The 24,023-nt window shown below is 41.7% G+C and overlaps 1 protein-coding gene and 1 long non-coding RNA gene across 5 annotated transcripts in view; both read right to left on the bottom strand.

The window, feature by feature from the left end:
- Positions 1-24,023, bottom strand: part of LOC130170718 (uncharacterized) — an 86,860-nt gene that overhangs the window by 40,188 nt on the left and 22,649 nt on the right. For all 4 annotated transcript variants that reach the window (XR_008828034.1, XR_008828035.1, XR_008828033.1 and 1 more), the window contains exon 2: positions 8,426-8,725. This is a non-coding gene — a long non-coding RNA (uncharacterized LOC130170718). The remainder of the gene's footprint in view (positions 1-8,425; positions 8,726-24,023) is intronic.
- sox2 (SRY-box transcription factor 2) lies at positions 2,478-4,966 on the bottom strand. The gene has a single exon (XM_056378296.1). It carries the CDS (start codon positions 4,345-4,347, stop codon positions 3,379-3,381), a length of 969 nt encoding a protein of 322 aa, XP_056234271.1. The 5' UTR covers positions 4,348-4,966; the 3' UTR covers positions 2,478-3,378.

Below are 24,023 nucleotides of genomic sequence, written 5' to 3' on the forward strand. Positions count from 1 at the left end.
TGCTTCCAACAAACAGCATGTTTCAACCTTTGCTTTGATACAACAATCTGAAACACGCAGCTGTGGGCCCTTACAGCTCTTTTGTTTTAAACCAAGGAGATTTACAGAAAGTATCATCGTGGATTCAGCCCCCGTCCACACATTCTCACCATGTACGAGCTGTAACACTTTAGACACCTGGTTCCCTGTGTGAGCGGCTGCACTGTGCAGCGCCTTTATTTAATGTTTGAACAGGAGCGCCAGGCAGCTTAAAGCGCCTCTGAGATTAAATCACATTTTGGAAAGCACAGGGGCAAAATGCGGGCTAATATTTTTCTACCGAGATAGCGCGATATCAGTGTTTTCAGAGTGAACATTTACCGTGTCCTAGTTAGTGACTGGGCTACTTGGCCTCACTCACGTGTGAAGGGACTGATTTTTATTTCTAGGACAAGACAACACGTAAAATGTGGAGCATGAACGGATTTGACTTCGATTTTAACCTCATATCCAAATAAAAATAGAAATCTAATACGGTGAGAAAATGCATCAGTAGATAAAGGTGTGAAATACCCTGGTTTTGTTTTTAAAAGCAGCCTGGGCCTTCCTTCAGTACAGTATCCTGAACCATCTTTACAGGCGTTACAAATAAGCCGCAGCTTTTTATGATACTCCACACAAAATATAACTTGATCTTCAAATACATCATTTATTCTCCGCATCCACTCAGAAACCTTTCCGCCACATCAAAGCTGCAACGCGCAGAAAAAATAGTAATTTCGCGGGGCCTCCGGGGCCTGCAGCAGGGGCCCGGTGTTCATGGGAGGAAGAAGTAGAGTAAGAAGAAGGAGAAGAAGAGGAGACTTTAATGCGTCTATAACCGACCTTTTAAAAACAATTTGTTTATCACCGATGTCCTCGGCTATTACAACCGATTCAGATGCTCGGATCAATGATTAATGGGGCAACCAACCATCCCTTGACCTCGTGAGTGTCCGGCTGAGAGAGAGAGAGAGAGAGAGAGAAAGAGAGTGGACGGATAAATACCGAGGGGCCTCTTCAAATATTCATCCACCGGTTAATGTGAGCTCCGCTCCCCCGGGACCCAGCCTGCAAGACACAACGGCCCTAATCTATCTCTCTGTACGTACACACACACACACACACACACACACACACACACACACACACACACACACACACACACACACACACACACACACACACACACACGCTCCCCCCAGATTTAAAAACCGTTAGTTAAATTCAGAGCGAGCTGTTAGCTCATCATAAGGATTATTATTATAGGAGGAGGAGGTGTTGGGGGTGGGGGGGGGGGGGGGGGGAGGGGGAACGCAGCCTGGCTGGCAGAGAGATGCATGGGAACATTTTTTGGAACCGGCTCTGTGTTGTTTAAAGGAAGGAGAGTGAGCACCGAGACACCGGAGAGTTTGAACCGTGAGAACCGGGGGTTAACGGGAAACAGCAGGGCCTGTTTGATTAAACATTAAATTAAAATGGCCACACTCGACACTCTGTGTGGAGTTATTACATCGCGGGAGAAAAAGCATCCCGACTGGTCCCGCGCGCCTGGCTCCTTTCAAGAGGCCTCACCTTCAATTTAGACCTAATTGAACATTTAGGCTGATGAGCCGGCTCCTGTGATTTGGAGAAGAGCAGAGCAGAGGACGCGTCCAAAAAAAGAAAGAAAGAAAAATACCACAACTTTTTAAAACCAAACAGCAAGAGGAAATGTTACAGCATGAAAAGAGGCCTGAGCTCATCATATCAGACTGCTGTAGATACTCTGAAATATCCAGACATGCTGCTGTCACAGTCAAGTGTCATTAGAAATTGAAAATCCACCAATGACAGAAAATTCTCCCGTCAGTGTGAACAAATCTAAAATAAGCGAATGGGGTAATAAATGTGTTTATAGATATTAGCGCTGTGTGATTATTCCCTCTGCCAGTCAAAAGCAGGCCCATAATACTAATAACGACACTGCTAATAATAGATACTGCATTTTTAAAATTAATTAAAATGAATATAGATTTTTTTTTTTTATGTAAACCGGGTTTCAACAGTAATTCTGCTTTCTTACTGATAATAGAAGAGGAGAAATGACAGTCTATACCTGGGGATGTTGGGCATTTTGATGGAAAAATCTTCCCCCTTTTTAGGAAACAGGCAACAAACTTTGGCTTGATGGGGCCATCCGCAGGCACTAGAAAATAGAAACGTGGTTAACCACGACGCACAAGCTGAATGATTTGATCAGTAAAGTTTAAAGGGACAAATTCCCCTAAAAGTATATTTTTTAAAATCAGTTGAACTCTGATACTTTGCATTCATAAAAAAAAATGTTAAGAGTCAGTGTTGAATTTAAGAATGGACACAACTGCAGAAAGACAGATGACAACTCAACATGTGATGACTGCCTGCACACACAGAATGACTTGAGAGAAATAAAATCAAAACTCATACAATTTCAAGTATCCAAATTTCCAAAATTTATTCATTTCAAACTGCATATTGAAAAAAAATATACTCAGCTGAAACTGTAACTGTTATAAGGATGGTATTAGTTCCGGTATATATATACATGGAGTGGTTGGCTTCTGCGTACAGGCCACAATTTTTAAAATACAACTACGGGAATGAATTTTGAAATAAAAACTTAAAATATCACAGTAAATATACAGAAATTGTACAAATCAATTAGAAAATAAAGAGCACAAGCGTCATACCTCTAACAGATGAAAAGTGGGAGACGGAAATATAAATTAACAACCTAGATTTTAAGCTGTATGAGAGAAAAAGTGTCTTATCTTTTTTTAAGAAATTAAAATGTTTAGTAACATTGACCTTAAATGAAAAAAAAAAAAAAAACAGTATTACCTGCTTCGTTTTATGTCCCTTTTCTTTCCAATGTTTGCAGTAATAAAGGAGCATAACTGATCGCTCCCATATAATTCCAGTTCTGCCATTTTTCACCTTTAATATTTTTTGCAGAACTGGCGTTGCTTTATATAAAAACAAAAAAAGAAAAGAAAAATGCAACCTCTTGCAGTTTAACAAACAATTTCATCTGATTGTAATGTTTCTTTGATAAATACTGTACAAAAGGTGATTGCAATAATAAAACATTTGATTGCGACTCCCACTTTCTAGTCTTCCAAACTTCATCCACCAGTGAAGAGGGGGATCTCCTACCGTTTCCTCTAGAGCTTCCTTAGAATAAAATGAAAGAAAAAAAGAGTCGTGTGTCCTTTTCCTGGAGACTTCTATACAACTTTTCCCACCCCGAAATTTTTCTGTACAAAAATAGTCCAACGTTAAGTAGTCCACAGTTTCTCTTATAAAAGTTCTTTTTTCTCTCTCTCTGCTTGGTGTCTCTTACATGTGTGTTAACGGCAGCGTGCCGTTGATCGTCGTCCCGGGCACGGTGCTCTGGTAGTGCCCGGACATGTGTAGCCTGGTCTGGGCGGTCTGCTCGCTCACCTCCGCCCCGGGCAGGTACATGCTGATCATGTCCCTCAGGTCTCCGCTTTGGCAGCCCGGGGCGGCCCGGTGGGACGACGAGGTGACGACGGGCGGGCTGGAGCTGCTGGACTCGGACTTCACCACGGAGGAGGGCCCCATGGAGCCCAGGGCGGTCATCCCCGGCGTGGTTTGCTGGGAATAGGACATGGAGTATGTCGGGGAGCCGTTCATGTAACTCTGGGAGCTGGTCATAGTGTTGTACTGCAGGGCGCTCATGTCGTAGCGGTGCATGGACTGCATCTGGCTCGGGTTGTGCGCGTTCAGCCCAGGGTGCTGGTAGCTCAGCTGGTCCTGCATCATGCCGTAGCCCCCGTTGGTCCAGCCGTTCATGTGCGCCGCATAGCTGTCCATCCGCTGGTTCACCCCACCGCCCAGCCCGGCGCCCACCCCTACACCGACCCCAGTTCCCATCCCGTTTCCTCCCGGAGCCAGCAGCCCGCCGGGCAAGGTGTACTTGTCCTTCTTCATCAGGGTCTTGGTTTTCCGCCGGGGCCGGTATTTGTAATCCGGATGCTCCTTCATGTGCAGGGCCCGCAGCCTCTTGGCTTCGTCGATGAAAGGTCTCTTCTCGCTCTCCGACAGAAGTTTCCACTCCGCGCCCAGCCTCTTGCTTATCTCCGAGTTGTGCATTTTGGGATTCTCTTGGGCCATCTTCCTCCTCTGGCCTCGGGACCACACCATGAACGCGTTCATGGGTCTCTTTACCCGCTCCGGACTGTTTTTCTGGTTGGTGCCAGTGCCGGACGTGTTGGTGTTGCCCGTGCCCCCCGTGTTGGTCTGGGGAGCTGGGGGCTTCAGTTCAGTCTCCATCATGTTATACATCAGGAACAGCTTTTCAGTTGGAGCTCCCGAGCAGAGGAAAAAAAAAACACAGAGACAAACTCCACAAGCCAGAGGCAGGACAGTGAGGAGCGCAGGGCTGCTGCGAAAAGTTACCTGTCGATTTTTCTCTGCAACTTTTTCTCTGGACCAAAAAAAAAAAAACAACAAGCACCAAGCCGCGTCTCCACACACTCTCACTCTCTCTCTCTCTCCCTCTCAGTGAGTGTGTGTCAGAGTGTGTGTGTGAGTGTGAGACAGAGAGCCTTCTCCCAATAGGTCCCTGCTATGTTGTTTCCACAAAACTTCTCCCGTCGCTTCTCCGAAAAAGCATTAACAAACTGTACTTTTTCGCCTCTGTCCGTCTGAGCCTTGACAACTCCAGATAGTTTTTGAACAAGTTAATAGACAACCATTCATGTGACGGGGCTGTCAGCGAATAAATGGCTTCGACCTGGCCAATCAGAGCCGGCCTGCTCCCCTGACACACCAATGGGAGACCTTAATTAGCATAAAGGGGCGGGGTCTGCCCTGCCCCGAGACACACACGCATAAACGCACAACCTGCCCATATGAGCCAATGCAAAGTACATATTTACTATTTCCAGGCTTATGGAGACATTTCTCTGGGAACATATGCATGGTGGCACTTAATGAACATTTTCTAGCATCAAACAGAGGAGGAAGGGGGGGTTCAAAAGCTTGCCGGCTTTTACATTAGTTTATGTTGTCTTGCAAACTTTATGCTTAAACTAGGAAAAAAAGTTATCCAATAAATACAAAAAAATATACCAAAGAATTTCTCAGAAGTGAGTCAATTCATTCATGTTTGGCTCAGTCTTTTTTTTTAAATTATGGAGCCTGAATTCTAGCACAAAAAAATAAATATCCACATTAAAAAAATCAAATCAAATAAAAGTTAAATAAGTGTTTCAAAATAAGTTTAATAAATAACACTATACTCAAATGATGACATTAATGGTGTCAGTCTTATTCTGAAGGTGAAAACAGCCTCGTTCTGACTTGAAGTCACGGCCCACGACGCTTCTGTTGTTCAAAATCAAAAAGTCACTAATTCCTCCACTTACGGCCCCAATAACATAACAACACTTAAATAAACTTTGTTAGTTAACTGAAAGCATTGAATGGCGGTGGTGTGTGTGTAAATGCGTGTGTGTGTGTGTGTGTCTGTGCGAGTGAGTGGGGGGGGGGTGGGGGGGTGGGGGGCACGGCTGGTTTTTAGCGTTGAAAAGAGGAAAGGTAATCCAAGATGTTTCCCCTAGTCCTTTTGTTTAGTGAAGTTGAATGCCAACACACAGAAGGCAGACGGGCTCATCTCAGCACAAATAAGCGGTTTTTGTTTGGGATGTTGTCGCTACATCTGTCCGGACAAAGACCCAACTCCACTCCACTTCCACCGCCACAGTGCTGCTGTTGTTGTTAGGGCTTTGTAGTTAAGGGGAGGGTGGGGGGGGGGGGGGGGGGGTGGTGGTGGTGGTGGTGGTGGGGGGGGGGATACGGCCTACCGGGGACACGAGGGGAGGAGAAATAAAGGTGAGGAATATTTTAAGATAAAGTGTGTTTGCACAAAAGGCGCAGCTCATTCATATAAGCCTGAACAAGCGTGTCAGCCAATTAGTGTGAATGAAAAGCGGCCTCCACCTGCCTCACTTTATTATGGATCAAACCGACCAGACTGCGATTATGATGATATGACACCGGCATCACACACGTTAAAGCCAAATAATTCACTCATATGCTTTTAATGTCCAAAACGGCTAAAGTTTTTTTTCTTTTTCTTTTTGTGAGGTTGAGAGTGTTGTTGCCACTTGTTTTGCTTTTTTCCCCTGAAATCTCCATCTGAGGACCAGGCGTCCTGCTGCGTGACACCAGCGCCGCCTACTGGACAGAGGCGGAACTACAAGTGACTCCACAAGCAAGACAGGGGGTTTCTCTAAGTGTAGAGAGAAGGAACAGAGGGGGTGGCTGTTATTAGAAGTTCTGGTAAAGAAATGCTAAAAATATTATTTTAAATATATTTATTAACCATCAACAGGCAGCAGTTTAAAAAAAAAAAAAAACTGAGGTATTCAGTCACAACACAGCCACACATCTGCTTGTCTGGATCTGCAAACCTTGCCCAATAATTAAAGATAGATCAAGTACATACACCTGAAATAATTTAATTTAAATGCGTGTCTCTAGATTAAATCATAATTGAAAGTGAATAGATCAAGCCTTATTATTTTGTTTTAGTCATTTGATAATAAATGGAGGAGCGGAGCCCCCGTGCTCTCATTATGCCGGCCCCGGCAACCTTACATAAGATTCATCTTGTGCGTAATGGGCTGCGAGAGGCGACACATGCAGCTCGGTCCATTATAATGCAAGGTTGAAATGGGCCGCTCGGCTGTTATCTGCATCTGAGTGTGTTCCCCGCTACCTCTAATCTGCTTATGATAATAAAGGAACAGCGGGGCCCTGCAGCTCTCTGAAAGCAGGCCCCAGCCAGCCGGGAATGGCCCTGCATCCACAATCATCCTGAATTAAAACCGTTGTTTGACAAAAACCAGGAGAAACTAGCGGGGCGGCTCCCTCGGACCACTTGTAAGCCCCCCGCTACACCAGGTTTGGATGGATACAGCAAATATAGAGTGCAGCACGCTGTGATATCAAAATACTGTTTTGTGGTTACACAATTTTGGGTGATAGGATCTCTGCTTAAAAAAAAAAAAAAAAAAAAAAAAAAAAAAAAACAAGCGACAAGAAAGAGCAACAATAAAGCTGAGATATTTTTTTTCCAAGAAGAGCCACGCAGGAAAAATCTCCTCTCTGAACTCTTATAAAAAAAGTTAAACTATCTAAAATTAACATTTCCGATCGCGGTGACACCAACACACGCCAATTAATCCAAGTTAAATTTAAATTTACACATGACAAAATCTACAAAAGGATAAATCCCGTCCAAGCCACGCAAACATAACAATTGTATATGGCAATGAGAGAGACAGATTTCAGGTGAAATGTAAATAAACTTGTCTGTTCTTGCCACTAGGGGCCGTACCAGGGGCTGGAGACGCAGCCAAGAAAATACTTCAACACATTAATAACTCCTGCCTGGAAATAATTATGGAAAGCATATGTAAGGCTTTTTTTTTTTTTTTTTTTAGATAAACGAAGGAATAACATTGCTCTTTATTTTGAGGACATTAATGAGTTTTTAGGTAGATACTTAACTGATGATTTGTTACAATGTGACTACATTTTTTCCCCAAAAAATTTGGACAATATTTATTTGTTTTAGTGCAAAGGTAAACTAAAATAAATGAGATCATAAAATAAAGCTCAGGCTGTAAAAATGACAATATGTTGTTCGATATATTAGGCTATGATGAATTAAAATATAGAGTAAGATTAGTAAAATAAAAACTGAAAGTGTAATTAAAATCATAAAATCATGACATTCGCTGGAGTCTAATACAAATATTTGTTGTAATAAAAGCGCATCAGTGTAAGTAGAAATAATTCAGGGTGTTCTATTTGATTTGTGATTGAAATGTTATAAATGAACGCTTTTCTTAAAAATTAAAAATGTAGCCTACTGGAAGAGGACAATAATTAAACTGCGTTAATTGATAGCAAGAAAGGTAATGTCAGATGTGATGGTAATAAATATAACAAACGATGTTTGTGTATGTTGAGTCGAAAACCAAACCGGCCAGCAACAACTCAGGCAGTCAGTCAAGCTCGATGCCATGCGCTGTCATTCCACAACACTGCATGTTTTACACACACACACACACACACACACACACACACACACACACACACACACACACACGCACATACACACAGACACGCGCACATACACACACAAACGCGCACGCGCACACACACATTCACACACACACACACACACACACACACACACACACACTAGCATGGGCTACACGTTGACACACACACACACACACACACACACACACACACACACACACACACACACACACACACACACACACACACACTCACACACAAACACACAAACACACAGGGTTCTCTCCACCGCACTCCAACTTACTGCCAGTTTGGGAGTTGTCTTCCTCTCGTGTTGAAATAAAACAAGACGCCGTTTCGTTCAACCTCCTCCACATCCTCCTCCTCGCTTCCGTACCGGTGAAGCAGTCTCAGCCTGTCCGGGGGAAGAGCTCCGTGCCCCGGCCGTGAAACAGCCCCAACCGGCACCCTCCGCATGTCGTTCTCCCCCCCCCTCGGTAGTCCGCGCGGTTTCGATCCGGCAGCCGGCGCGCTTTGGCCGCCGTGCAGCTCCGCGGTTGTCCCGCTGTCTGTCTGGAGCTCCGCTGTCTTCTCTCCGCTCGCCCTGCAACAAGAAAAGCCGTTTATGGCGACACACAATGTGAAAAGGGGGCCGATTTAAAAAGGAGAAGAATGCAAGCAAGAACAACAAAAGTCAGTTATAGCAAAGTCTATGCCTCTCCTCTCCTATCTTCCACCCCCTAGCTTAGCCCACATAATGAGCAGGAAAAAGCTTTATATTTTGTTCACTGGGTATTCACAGATAATTTGAAGCCATTGTTTCTGCCACAGATGGTTCTTTTTAATACAATAACGGTGCTCTTTGTGAATAGCGAGCCCACAATAAAAATCTAAAGCGTCCTCCTGAATAACCATTTTGTTCTCTCTTGTATAGGCCGAACAAAAGCGCCAGTGAGGTAATGGCCTGCCTTATTGAAAGCCTCAGAATGGGGATTTGATAAAGATTTTTTTTTCGCTCCTTTTTCCTTTTGCACAAAGTACATGGCAATGTCAAAGAGAAACTGACACGGTATGAAAAGGAAGGCTCAAAAAGTGCTTCTGTTAAAAGTTGTATTGATTATTATTATTATTATTATTATTATTATTATTACACAAGTATTTACTTTTCATAACTTGTGCACAAGTCAGAGGTGAGAGGTTGTTTTTCTTTTCTTTTTTTTCTTTTTTGGGGTGGGGGGCTGCAACAGAGCAGGTCAGGTGCAGGCGTGTTATGGGTTTTTACAATGGAGCTTAAATTCAGAATACATTAGCCTCCAAAGGTCTGCTGTGGATTTGGCACAGTCTCATAATTTTGCATAGGGTGAGTCAAGTTGTGCTTGATAAAAGTAAGTATTCAGGGCATATCCTTGGTGTCTTGCAGAAACCTCCTGTTTCTAATTCTACCCTTTTCACCACAATCGCCCAGAAAATATTGCATGGCCCTAAAGCGTTGATAAGGCACTGTAAAATGTCATAAATGCATGGATGTTAATAGAGGAGGTGGGGGGTGGGGGGGTAGACTAATGTAACCTGCTAAGGTTGAGATGCACGCCTGCAGGTGTGTATGTATTGGCTCCTCCAGGATGGACCCTGCAGCCATGTAGCAGCCACCTTAGTCTGCCCACGGTTGATGTAATTTGTAATTAACTCATGGCTAATCAATAAAGCGTTTAACAGAAAGCACAATGGACACACAGGGGATGATCCCAAGCCAAACATATTGGATGTCAGTGATCGTTACAAGGTGAGGACATCCTGTCTATCACAGGGGTGTGTGTGTGTGGGTGATGGGTGGAGAGGGTGTGCATCAATAGAAGATAGGGGGCATTAGATGAGGGCGATGATGGGTGAGAAGGAGAGAGGAATGAATGCAGGGAAGGAGAAAAGGGCAAAGAGGAGAGAAAAGGGGATCAAAAGGGGGGGTAATGGAGGAGAGGAAAGATGAGGGGAAAGAGAGCAAAGAATCCCATTTCAACTCGTCTGGTAGTTCACAGAGCTGCACACACGCAGAATCAGTTTCCTCCTGTAACCATTATCCCTCAGCCTCATACCAAACACATGTATGTGCAGCACATCAACACACACATATTACACACACTGGATTAAGAACAAAGCCCCACATCTTACAACAGCCTACATCACACATGAAGCACAAAGGAAAAATCAGTCGCAGATATTTGGCAGGATTGTGAACATCAGTTCACATGAAAAAAGAAAATGTCCACATACACTGACAAAAAAAAAAACTACACGAAGTTCTTCAGATGCAAAAAATAAATAAAATAAAATAAAAAATCACGTTATATGTGTAAAAGTTGACACAACGTGGAAATAATGTGACAGAAAATGTAAAGTTTTGGTTTTAGCATCATCGTCTCCACAACACTGTCAGTGTGCAGAGGTGATGTGGGAGTTTGCTACAAGCACCACCTCTTGTAAAAATTCAAGAGCAGAAGTTCTTTCACATTTGTTTGAACTAAATCAGTTTCTCTCCATGTCCTTGCAAAGATGAAATTCAATATAAATACAGTATAAACTGATTTTTAAAACAAATAATCTACATTATTTTCATAAACACACGACTATTTTTCTGAATTTCCACCAGTTTGTGAAATGATTTAAACTTGCTGCAAATTACTGATCACAGCAGCAACAGCAACATGATGGAAAACCAAAAGAGTGCCACCTACAGAAACAACAGATAATTCACACCATACACAATCATTGAGCTTATAAGGGAACTACATTTACAAAGACACAGAGCTGTTGACAGGTGAAATCTGGACGTGCAGTGCAGAAACACAGCTATGACCATGTAGGAGCACTAGTGGGGGGGGGGAGAGAAAAAGCAGCAGAAGATAAGCGCTTGAGGAAGATTTAAAGAGTCAGAGACAAACACAGAAGCAGAGAGCGAGGGGGAGGATGACAGAGAGACAGGCAGAGAGAGAGGATCAGTGCTCTCAGTGTGAATAGGCTTAGCAGCAAAGAAATATGACTTTGGCTCGGTATCTGATCAATCTGTGCCATATAGTCTAAACCACAGTCATACCACTCATATTAGAGCGCTGGAGCACTTTTAATTATAAACCCATCCACAGAGGACAGAGAATGTGATGATAGCATGTTGAAAAAATGTGGGGAGGGAGGGAGAGGGAAGAAGGAGAGAGAGAGAGAGAGAGAGAGAGAGAGAGAGAGAGAGAGAGAGGGAGTCCAGTGGCACCATGAGAGCCTTTAGAAAGACCAGCATCATCATTGAATGCTAATGCATTTTACATTGAAGCTGCCCATTGACACACACACACACACACACACACACACACACACACACACACACACACACACACACACACACACACACACACACACACACACACACACACAGCAAACTTCCACACATTTATATTACACACACATGTTAGCATTTCCATATGCATGAGAGTGGACACATTTGCTGCGTCTGTTTTGTGTGTTTTCTCGCAGCTCGGCCTGATGGGAGATCCACAGTGGGCCTTTTTCACCCTTTGTGTATCTGCATAGCATTGTGTGTGCAAATGCAAGTGAGTGAGAATGTGTGTGTGTGTGTGTGTGTGTGTGTGTGTGAGAGGGTGTGTGTGAATCAGGCACACTGACACAGTAATCAGTGAAAAGGGGGGGCCCTGTTGAAGGAGACATGGCCAGTCAACTGTCAATCATGTCAAATGCACACACACACACACACACACACACACACACACACACACAAATATATTCATTTATTAACACTGCTTTACTTGCCTTTACCCAGAAATAGCAATATTGTCTAATGGCAGTTTTAAGGCTCATGCTGTGGCAGGATGACAACACAACACACCTTAATGTTCAACGCAGTTCAAGTCTGCTTCTCAGGCCACGTTTCCTCAGTCTCACCCATCCCTCCTGTCCTTATATGTTTCATTTTTAAGGTCTGGCAGTATTTGTTTTCCTGAAGGACATTCCAAGTTGATCTGCAGGTAAGATATTGGCAGATGTTCAGTATCTAGATTTGGCAAATGAAAATGTTTTGGAGCACCGTTTGTTTTGCTTCTCCTTATCTCTGGTTGCTGTAATGCCGTTGTAGCAGCACACTGGTGAATTATAATGTCTTTATCTGATGCAAAACAAATCTTCAAAGGCAGGCAACTTAAAAAAAAAAAAAAAGTTTTACTGTACAAAATGAAAAGTTACAAGATCTACTTGTCTATTGGTCACGGCAACATCAATAGAAATAAAGTAGCATGTCAACAATGGCAACAATTTATCTACCATAACATTAACAGCATTGATTTGATATTCCCTGAACACATTCCTGAATGTTCTGTGTTACAAACATTTCTGCACTTTGCTTGTATTAAACACCAGCAGTAACGCATGCTACTATCTGTTCATGAAAGAAGCAGTTTTAAACCTTGATGAAATATTGCATCGCCTAAGCCAAATACATTTAAAAACAAAGCCAGTATTTTTCTCATCAATAACAGAGCCCTTTGTAAAAACTCTCCAGAATGTTTTAAATGTGCAAAGATGGTTTGGTATTTTCATTGTAGACAGGACAAATGGTCACCTACACCTGCACAGGCAAGGTGAGAAACTGGAGGCTGACTTTCTGATCAAAACCTTGACGATCACACACAGCTGTTTATTTACATTATTGGGTGATTTTTTTCTTTTTCTTTTAGTGCAGCAGTACAGGAATGACTGTGCTGTAAATCTGGGTGAGGAGCCTGCATTCATGAACTACAATCAAATCCCTGTATAGAACAGTAGGCAGCAAGGCTAAGGTTTCCCCATCCTCAGACTCCGCAGTGAATCCAGCCTGTGACTGTCCCACTCCACCAGATGATGTAACGCACAGCTTTGATGTTGCTTTACAAGTTTCAGCGTGGACGAACTTTTCAATAAAGACTTGAAAGTGCTAGTGTGGACATAAAATTTCCATATGTAAACAGCATTTTCAAATCTATCTGCTGCAGTGTGGACATGGTCAGACACAGTAAAGTTGAGGATTAGAGCTTTAAAAAGATACTAAAATGCTGACCACCACCACCACCACCACCACCACCACCACCACCACCACCACCTCCACCACCAGAGGGAAGGTGGTTGGTCAGTCCTGCGGCTGTTTGTTCAGGAGGCAGGCAGGAAGAAAGACGCGCAGACCCAGCTGTCAGATATTTACACAACAACACTCTTCAATGGCATCTCATTAACAAAAGAATGCAACATCAACACTTTAAACAGAGCAGGTACCGAAAGTTTCCTGCCTCTTGTAAGCCACCATGCTTATGGTTCATGTTAACAGTAGACTGTGTTTAACCAGCCCGGAGTTCTATGATGGATTTTAGTGTTGAAGATAAATAAGTTCAGACAATATAGAAAAAGACTTGACTCTAAACGTATTATTTTTTCAGCCATGATGGCAGTGTGGCTCTGTAGAGATGACAGCGCATGGTCTGGTACTCGGTCCACAACTTTGTACAGATATTCATGGTCCCCGGAGGATGAATACTAAATGATTTGCATCCACATTAGCATTTCTGGTTGTTGCTTTTCTCTCAACAAACAGCAAAACAGCACAACAACCAACATCTGATAAGGAGAAGGACAGACAGCTGACCAAGTCATTATTTCAAGGCCGGGACAGTGTCAGAAAAAATCAACATGAATACAGATTCATTTTCAGCAGCTGTGCCGTATAATCGGCCATCTCATCATTTAAAATGTGTGACTAAAAAAAAGTTAGAGACAACAGGAAGTGATCTTCTTAACTTTGCAGCTACACAATCCCACCTCACAGCTGGTTACTCTACTGAATGACAGTCCACTCAGTGTCCTCCTGCTCTCTGTGTTCAAGTGATGCAGTCGAGTTCACGATATAGTTGTTTTCATTCACATATTTTTCTGTTGTTAGCCAACTGAACAAATATGAAAGCGTTATTTAATCGCAGCCCATAAACACTACATGTTAACCAGCAGTCATCCCAAAGCTGCCGCACTGTGGTGGTACAATCCTTATTTCATTATCATAACCTCGTCTGACACAAATCAACCTAAATACAAGTTAATGACAACAGCCCTGCTGTGCATCCAGCTGTACTGACATTTAAAATGAGGGATCACACTGAAATTAGAGGCGACTAAAGGTTGTCTTAACTTTACTGCTACACGGCCCCGGACCCTCACAGGGCTGACTTACTTTATCATTTTGCAAAAGCTCATTTTATCCCGAGCACACTGAAACACAATGCTGGCGTTTTCAGATTTACAAATTCTGAAGGCTGTTCTGGAAAAGCTCAGATTCAGGGGAGAAAAACAGTTTGAAAGGAGGTTTAAAACAGAGAGAAAAGATGCTTTGCAAGCTTAATGTGGACGTATTCTGAGATGGTGAACATGGTAAATATTATGCCTGCTAAAGGTCAGATGTTAGCATGCTGATGTTAGCATTTTAGCTGTGCCTATGTACAGCCTCACAGAGCTGCTAACATGACTCCTAATCTTGTTTCCAAACTGCTGTTTGTTCATCTTGATCATGTTTAGTTTGTCAAACAGCCATAAACAGATAAATATCCAATTATGACATAAGAATAATGTAATAAATGTAACTATCCTGCTACTTAATTTCATCAGGCTGAGCGTCATTATCATCACCCTCAACAAAACCATGATCTTCATCGACATAAAAGTGGATAATTGTGACAATATAGTACCAGGTCACTCCATATATAGCGGCATCAGATAGTGATACTGAAAACACATAAAGATCTCTCCGACTGTAGTTGATCATTTTTATTTTTTAGATGCGTCTGTTGCATTTTTCCAGGTGTGTGGGAGCTATGGACTTACTATAACCAGCTACATGCAACAGGCACATTTCATCCAAAAATCCAATGGTACCTTTCATCACAAACACAAACACCACTCTGAACTAACATGGAGAGATATCTGTGGAAATGAAACCAAAAACACTGATTTAAGAAGCAGTTTAGCATCAATGTGTAACGAATCACAGATTCAAACATTTAGGGAAAACGTTAGATTTAAGATTAAATGTGAAATGAGGGGTGGTGAGGGTGGATGAGTGAATGCAGTCACCTCTATGGAATCAGATGATGATGAAATGTCGGTTTAGTAGATGTGGTAGTTTTGTATAGTTTTTATAACATATAAAAACTCTATTTCAGGGTAACTTGTGCCATTTAAGGCTGACTTCATGACAACCAAAGCATTATCTTTAACTGGTGTTTACTAATACACACATCAGATTATTTGACCAACTACATGACTGACACACACATAATCATCATCTTTGGAATGATCACAAATATTTGATGAAAATACTGAAGCCTGATCATCAGATCATCTAAATATTCAGCTGACATAATATTAAAATGATGCTTTATATAATAACATATTCAGTTTTTTTGAATGACAGCTAATAATGATCAAAACTAATAACAACCGATTACTTAAAAGATTGATGAGCATCAGAAAATGTGACTGAGGGCTAATGTGCCAGAGCAGCTGGCGGCATTTTAAAGCAAAATGAAGCAAAAAATAAAAATCGAATCCAAACATCAGATCCTCAGATCAGGCGACTTTAAGCTGACTGATTGTTAATGATCAAGTCAGATTAGTGGACGGACTGAAAGGATGACTCTCGTCATTTGAGTGAGTGTTGGAAGCGCGCTGCAGAGCCTGCTACAGCGGCTGCGTCCGCCACGCTGAAAAGACAAGTGGATCTGGTGTAGAGCCGTCCGACACAGGAGATGAAGAACCAAATGTTTGGACGGACTGACATTTGCTTCACAATGAACGAAAAACAGCAACCTCAAAAGCTTGTGCAGGTAAGGATATATTTTAAAAAAAAGTGCATTTTGTCATTTATTTGCCCAGGTTTCAAGTTGTATGTCTGTGTCTCCACCCCAGTACAAAGGAGGCACATTACATTTCATCCGTGCTCAAAGCTTGATAAACTATATTTGAAAAAAATCAGCATCATTTCCAGAGACAATGTCCTGGTTACTCTAAATCAGTGGTTTTCAAACCGAGAGGCCGAGGAGCTGCTGGGTTGACGCAAACATGGCCACTAGGGCTGTGTATTGGCAAGAATCTGGCAATACAATACATATCACGAGGGGGGGGGGGGTGACGATATGATATATTGCGATATATTGGGATACTATAAGCAAGGCGATATATTGCGACTTTTTTCCCAAAACAGTCTCTTCTTTAGAAAAACTCTCATAGTATAAAGAACACACAATGTTATATGGATAAACAAATACTTATTTCTATGCATTCAGACTCAGAACAGTTGGAAACTTGTTTGTGTGAAACTGCATTATTGCGTTTTTACCATTTTAATCAGATCTGTTTGTTTTTGAGAGAAGACCTCTGCGGATCAGTTTTTAAAAATCGCATACTTTTTCCCAACTCTGCATCTAGTCTGCAAAATGTCCGCAAACACACACGAACTCGGGCGTCAAGGCCAAGCAGTGACGTGAAACTAGTTGCAAGTAAAAAGCCAAAACTTTATCAATACACCTGTTCAGTCTGCATAAACGTTAACTTGTGGATCGATGAAGTGCTTCAAAATATCGATATAGGATCACATCATGAAATATCATGATATTTTAGTGTATCAATATTTTCTTACACCCCTAATGGCCACAGCGAAAATGTCGAGTGAAGCTCGAGTCCACTTGACCTTTTATACAACAGCCACTTTGACCCATCCAACACAGGTGTAAGTAATATCACTATTAATTGCTGCATTGTATTGAGGCGAAACTGAGCCATCATTAATGTTTTTAGCTGCTCCTGCTATGACGGGTGAAATTTCCTGCTGTGAAAAAAGGTGTTTGAATCTAATTCATTCGGAAAAGCAAAATTTTTTAAAAAGCAGAATGTGTTCTGGAAATAAATCATGAATATTTTTTCAGCTTCTAAAAGGAGGCATGACTGAAATCAGTGGGCGAAATACTTTTTACTGAAAAGCCAGACTGTCAAGACTAAGTGGGGCAGTGATGTGTTGCTGCTGAAATTTCAAAAGGTAATTTGGTTAAAGAAAAGGTTGAATTCCTGCACACCAGCACAGTTTATTAGAATTGCAAAAAATTTCAGTCATGGACCTTTGCTAGGCATCAGACTCACAATAAGTGATGACAACATCTGTATACTAGAACAGGAGACAAATCTCAAACAGCTAAGACAATTACTACACAAAAAACTGGTACAAACATCTTTGTCAGAAGCACCTGTACATTAGACAAGTTTGAGCCCCAAAACTGAAAGTCCATTGAATTCCATTGTACTGGGGCGGTACCAGAAGTCTCAGAGACAGATATCTCAAAGCCTGAACAGATAAAACAAAACTGTGCACATGGCTACATACCACAAGTATGTGAGAAAATGTGCTCTTTCATAATGTTAAATATACCGAAGGCTAAAAATTCAAACACTCTGTCTACACACTCTTTTGATTCTGAAGCATCTGCCCTGTACGAAAACCCGCTCTCAGTAATATACACAGGCCTCAAAACACACACACACACACACACACACACACAAGATGCACATACACAAAACTGCAGCTATATTACACATGTATACATATAAGATGCTCCACACTCCCTCCATCATACTCTCATCTCTCTCCCGGCCACCGCTGGTTTTGTTTACAGGCCAATTTGAATGAGAATGAATCTCTCTCGGATGTTTCTAGAAAGCTAGTCTAATCCGCGCAGGCTGCTGCGAGGCCCCGGCCCTTTGTTTGGGATTACTGCAGCTTAGCGCTTGCTAACAATGAGGAGATGAGCAGCTCACCTCGTCGCCGCTAATGAAGTGTGGAGAGTCATTTAGCTGCTAGCTAGCTGCTACCGAGCCGGGATGATACCTTCACACACGCCTGCACACACACACACACACACACACACACACACACACACACACACACACACACACACACACACACACACACACACACACGTGAGGGCACTGACTGGTGACGTTTATTTCTTGACTATTTATCCCTCGCTGTTACACATTTGAACTCAAGTGTTGCCCTTGCATTTCCTCTTAAGTAGCTTCAAAGTTAGAAAAAGTTTTTTATTGCATTCAGAGTCTGTATCATATATTTGTTTAAAAGCTTAACAGAAACTATCATGGGTGTATGAAATAAAATTTCAAACCTCAGATGGCAATTTTTATGGCTGCACCAGTTCCTTCAGATATGTTTTCCATCATTTTGCTCTGTTATTCAGTCTGACGTGCTGAATATCTCTAGAAAATTGAGCTCTTCACTACACTTAACTACACTACGCTAACAAAAGTTCTGAGCTTGTATTCATGATGATAGACGTACCAAAGTGTCTGTGAGACTGAAGGTTAACACCTAATTTGTAATGGAAATCTGATCGCGATCTTAACCCTAAACCAAAGTCTCATTTGTATTTGGCTCTTCAGTGGTAAACCTGCGAGACTGGAAGCTCATTCAGTGCCTGAACTTTAAACCTTTGGCCCTTTAAGGTACATTTTGTTTTTAGCTGACATGTTGTATAAAGGGTATTTTGTGTATTTTAATGTTTTATTATTATCATGTTTTTATTACTATTTTTTGTTGAATGCTGTCCTGTGTGTTCTGCACAATGACCTCACCAAGGTAAGTTCCTGTGTTACCTTAACCTCAAGAGAAATATGTCTGAGCCTTGTGTTCTCTAAAAGTACAAGCATTAGCTTTCTCTTCAAGATGGCGCTGCTGCTACTATAAGCACTGATTCAAGAAAAGGCTTCCTTGTTCTTTTAAATGAGCTTGCCATGTTGCTGTGCAAAGCCTCATCTGGCAAAAAAGTGTAACGTGACTCAACTTTTGCCACAACACCATGCAGCGTCACTGCACAGGCCGATCGATGCAGGCATACAGTGTAGCGTCACATCAAACCGTGGTTGTGATAACTTTGCAGAACCGCAAAATCTCATCATCATAGTCATGTCTCACAGCGTTATAAACCACTGTGCAGTCTTCTTGGTGTCCGATAGGCCTTGAAAATCATAGATGCAAAGCTCAAACTGCACTTCCTGGATCATGTTTCATCCTCTGCTGTACCCTTTCGGAATGGGAATCTGAGTAAAGTGCAACACTTGATGAAAAAGCCTGAAAAATACTTTTAAATACAAGTGTCTGAGGCTGTCAGACCCAACACACATCCATGTTCATGTTTACGAGTTTGTATGTGTGTGGGGGAGAATATAAGCCATGGTCACCAGGGTAAAGAGGCACAGAGGCAACAGGAGAAGCAGGAAGATTTAAGCTTGGCTGAAACACACACAGATAGCAGTGGTCCACATTGAGAGTATGTTGGCTTGTCTTCTGACAAAGTGACTGAGCCTGGCGACTGATTAGGACTGAGGAGAGGAGAGGAGAAGAGAGGAGAGGAGAGGAGAGAAGAGAAGAGAAGAGAAGAGGAGAGAAGAGGAGAGGAGAGAAGAGAAGAGAAGAGAAGAGAAGAGAAGAGAAGAGAAGAGAAGAGAAGAGAAGAGAAGAGAAGAGAAGAGAAGAGAAGAGAAGAGAAGAGAAGAGAAGAGAAGAGAAGAGAAGAGAGTTTGATATTTATCCAGGTCTGCAGATCATCATGGCAGGATCAGACCTCTGTGATGGACTTGGATGGTTAGCAAGGGAATGGCCCTGCTTTGGTAACATACCAGGACATTCCCCTGGCTTTTGCATCCACACACACACACACACACACACACACACACACACACACACACACACACACACACACACACACACACAGGTACATACTACATACAAGGGCTGACAAAGGAGAACAAAGAAGATTCACTTTCATTACATTTCCTCTCCTCTTATGTCATTTTACTTTCACCACCACAGTAACCTTTCTGCTCTAATCTTCACATCCTACTCCTGAGTGGAAGTAGTAATCTGCACAAGGGCTGCAACTAATGTTCTTTTTCATAAATGGTTAATCTTCTGATTATTTTATCAATGAATCCTGTAATGGTTTGGTGTGTAAAACATACAACCGTGAAAAACGCCAGTCACAATTTCCTTGAGCACAAAAGGATGTCAAATGTCTTGTTCTTGTCTGACTCACAGTCCAAGAACCAAATATTTTCAATTCACTATAATGTTCAGACAATAAAAAGCAGCAGATTCTTACACTTCAAAAGCTGCAACCATCAAATATTTGGCATTTTTCCTTAAAAAAAAAAAAGGCTTAAAACATTAATCAATCAACAAAATAGTTGCCAATTAATTTTCTGTCAATCAACTAATTCATGAATTGACTTATGATTGCAGTTTTAATTTGCACACAAGAAAAACAGCAGAAATCTGTAGGAACAAAATAAAAAAACAGCAGAAACACCAAAACAAAAGGCAAAATGAAAACATAATCTGGAGACACAGTTCACCTTTACCACCAGTCTTCTGTCTGTGTTAGCCGTCTATTTACTGTCACAGTGTGGTGTCATATTTACTGCAAGACTCCAGCTTGAGAAACTACCACTCCTTACATACACGTAAATATTTGAGGTTTGCTCTGTTCCACCTTTTTTCTTGTCTATTTAGCAGCTGGTTACGAAACAAGTTAAACAGGGAGAGAAATTCCTCCAAGATTTCACCAGGAGACTTTGCTGACTGCACAGACATAGATATTATGCAGATATACAGATATTCCAGGGAAAAAATTGAAAATATATGTATTTTTCTATCTCTCAATATTCATCTTTTTACTTCTGTTTTATCATATAATGAAGGTCAAAGGGTATATTTCCAGTCTGATACAGGAAAATACAGAAAATAACATCTAAAATTCACCTTCATTCAGAGCGTCTGAGGCTCATATTTCCTTGATCCCACTGGAAAAAATAATGGATCCAACCGAACCAATTCTCCGTCTGAAGAATGAAAGGTACAATGTTTTGGTAAACCAACAGGTATATAACTCTATGACTGATACTGAGAACAAGCTGGTAAAAAAAAAAAAAAAAAGACACATTTTTCCTTTATGGCTCAATATACTTCTGTAAAACCCAAAATTCCAACACAGTTTCTGTGTCAAGTGGAAATAGTTGCTTTTTTTGCAACACCTAACTACATGCACTCACTCACTCACTCACTCACTCTCTCTCTCTCTCTCACTCACACACACACACACACACACACACACACACACACACACACAGAGTTATTTCATCCCACAGTGTCTCCGGCAGGGCCATAGAAAGTAGAACAGTCAGAATCAGAGAGTCAACAAGCCGTAAAGTGAAGGAGTCATAAACGTTCAGTGTTTATCTTCAGCTGACAAACCTAGCACCTCACTGATAATGTGTGTGTGTGTGTGTGTGTGTTTCAGGGCAGCCTCAAACACTGTGGTCAGAGCAAGTCGTGACTTAACACTCCCTGCACACACACACACACACACTCCTGTTTCCATCCTATTTAAACAGTCCCTGTTGAATTTCACAACCAGCTCATAAAGGACACAGAAACACGTCGAGATCCACGAGAAAATAAATCAAGGCTGTTTGCCTAACTGTGTGTGTGTGTGTTTGTGTGTGTGTGTGCGTGAAAGGTAAAGAAAGTGTTGATATGTCTGAGGCCTCAGAGTATTCATTCCAAGCATAATGTCATGGCTGCATTACATATATACGTAAGAGGTACCATTGGTGTAGCACTGTCAGTGAGAAGAGAGAGGCAGAGACTGAATAACCACTGCTTTATATGTGCATTTGGAATTTGTGCATTAAAACCAAGTAAATGCCAGAAATTCTTCAAATAAATGTCTAAACATCGCAAAAAAGTTTTAATTGGTTGCTTGAGATAGAAAAGTTGGGATATAGACAGTGATAAGTAACGACATTGAAGGCTTTGCTTTCACTTCTGCTACTGCAGATCACTGCAGATGTTAGTCCCACCCTCCGTTACAGGCTACCTGCCGGAAAGCACACGTAAAAGATAGAAGAGGAGGCTGACGAACCCGAAATTTGAAGTCATTATCTTTAGTGTGAAACAGCAGTAAGATTCTGTTCAGTTACAAGTGCTCATTTAAAAGGCCTTTCCCACAGGGGACACTTTGACATGTCACAGGAGAGAAATCACAGGTGGAAATAATAAAATGAATGACGGCTGAATTCCATTTAGCTGCTGGTATTGTGAATGCTGGCCCACTGTCACACTGTCATGGCTTAATGTGAGACTTAAATAGAGCAGAGCCATTGTTAATGTCATAAGTAACACCTGTGTTTTTCCTGCTATGATAAATCAAAAATGTCTGCTGTGAAAAAAACATTGAATTTTTGCACTATTTGATCCGTTTGATTTCACGGACCTTTTGTAAATTTGTTTAAAACGTCCACAATCTTTGATTAGGAACTGGAGGTTTAGAAAAACCTAGTCTACTGACTATAATACTTTCCACATTATAACTTTAAAAACATATTTGCAGGGGTGTCACGTAGCTCAGTGGGTTACGCAGGCGCCCCATATATAGAGGCCACAGTCCTCGCTGCAGCTGGCCCCCGGTTCGACTCCCTCATCGGACGACCCTTTCCTGCGTGTCATTCCTCCTCTCTCTGCCGCCCCATTTCCTGTCTCTCTACTGTCCTGTCCATTAAAGGCACAAAAAGCCCAAAAAATTCTTTAAAAAAAAAAAAACATATTTGCAATCAAAATAGAATCCAGTATATTAAAACAACCATTCGTGTAATAGGACTCACACTCAAGGTCGAGAGACAGTCCAAAACGGATGAAGGCGCACACACGCACACACACACACACACACACACACACACACACACACACACACACACACACACACACACACAGACACACACACACACACACACACACACACACACACACACACACACACACACGCATGTTGTTATCACTACACTGTGTGTCTGGAAACTCATTGAGTACTGTCGGTGCATTTAGGCCACATCATCCTAAATTTCTGGCTGTGTGAAGCTAATTTATGACACGCAAATTCTTACAGGTACGCAAAGGAGGAAGTATAATGTGGGCTCCACCATCACGAGCAGTTACTTTACACTGTTAGGTTAATACATCAATATTTAATCACTCTGACAGGGGCCGAGCTCTTACACTTTGATACTTACATGTATCTTGCAGTTAATACTTCAGTAATCTTGAGTATAAAGGGCTTTTACTTAAAAAGGAGTATTTTTCTTTTCTTTTTTACATATGCAAATGCAATTTCTTCAACCACTGATACTAGCACACTCTTTAGTATATGAAACAGGTAGCAACATGTCTGTGTAAATGAGTGTGTATGCAGTATGTGATTCACCAGTGGATACACACGGTGTTATGACTCCACAATATGTTCATACTTCTGTGTTTGCTTGTATTATTCTATGCGTGCATTCCACTGATTATCAACATGTATGAGTGTGAAAGTGTGTGTGTGTGTGTTTTCCCTCCACCAAAAGGCTCCAAGCTGTCATGTTTTAGCCTCCTACGGTTAACATCTGCTGCATTTAGTGCTGCCATGTCGCTCTGTGATACACACACTGTCTAATAGAATACACACATTTACACACACACACACACACACAAGCTCATTATTCTGTCAGCCAGTGTACCAATCAGTTGCTAGATTTTTTTTTTTTTTTACCGCTGAAACCTGTCACGATCATACAGTATTTAAATATGAAACAGTAAAGGACGGTAGACATTACAGATCATTCCTTACATTCACTGTGAAATGCACCATGTTTACATTTTCTAATTATACTATAAAACCCATATAGAATTACGGATATTGTCCATATTTTTAATTTTCTAATTTATCTTTATT

This window comes from Seriola aureovittata, chromosome 6, assembly GCF_021018895.1.
Source record: "Seriola aureovittata isolate HTS-2021-v1 ecotype China chromosome 6, ASM2101889v1, whole genome shotgun sequence".
NCBI lineage: Eukaryota > Metazoa > Chordata > Actinopteri > Carangiformes > Carangidae > Seriola > Seriola aureovittata.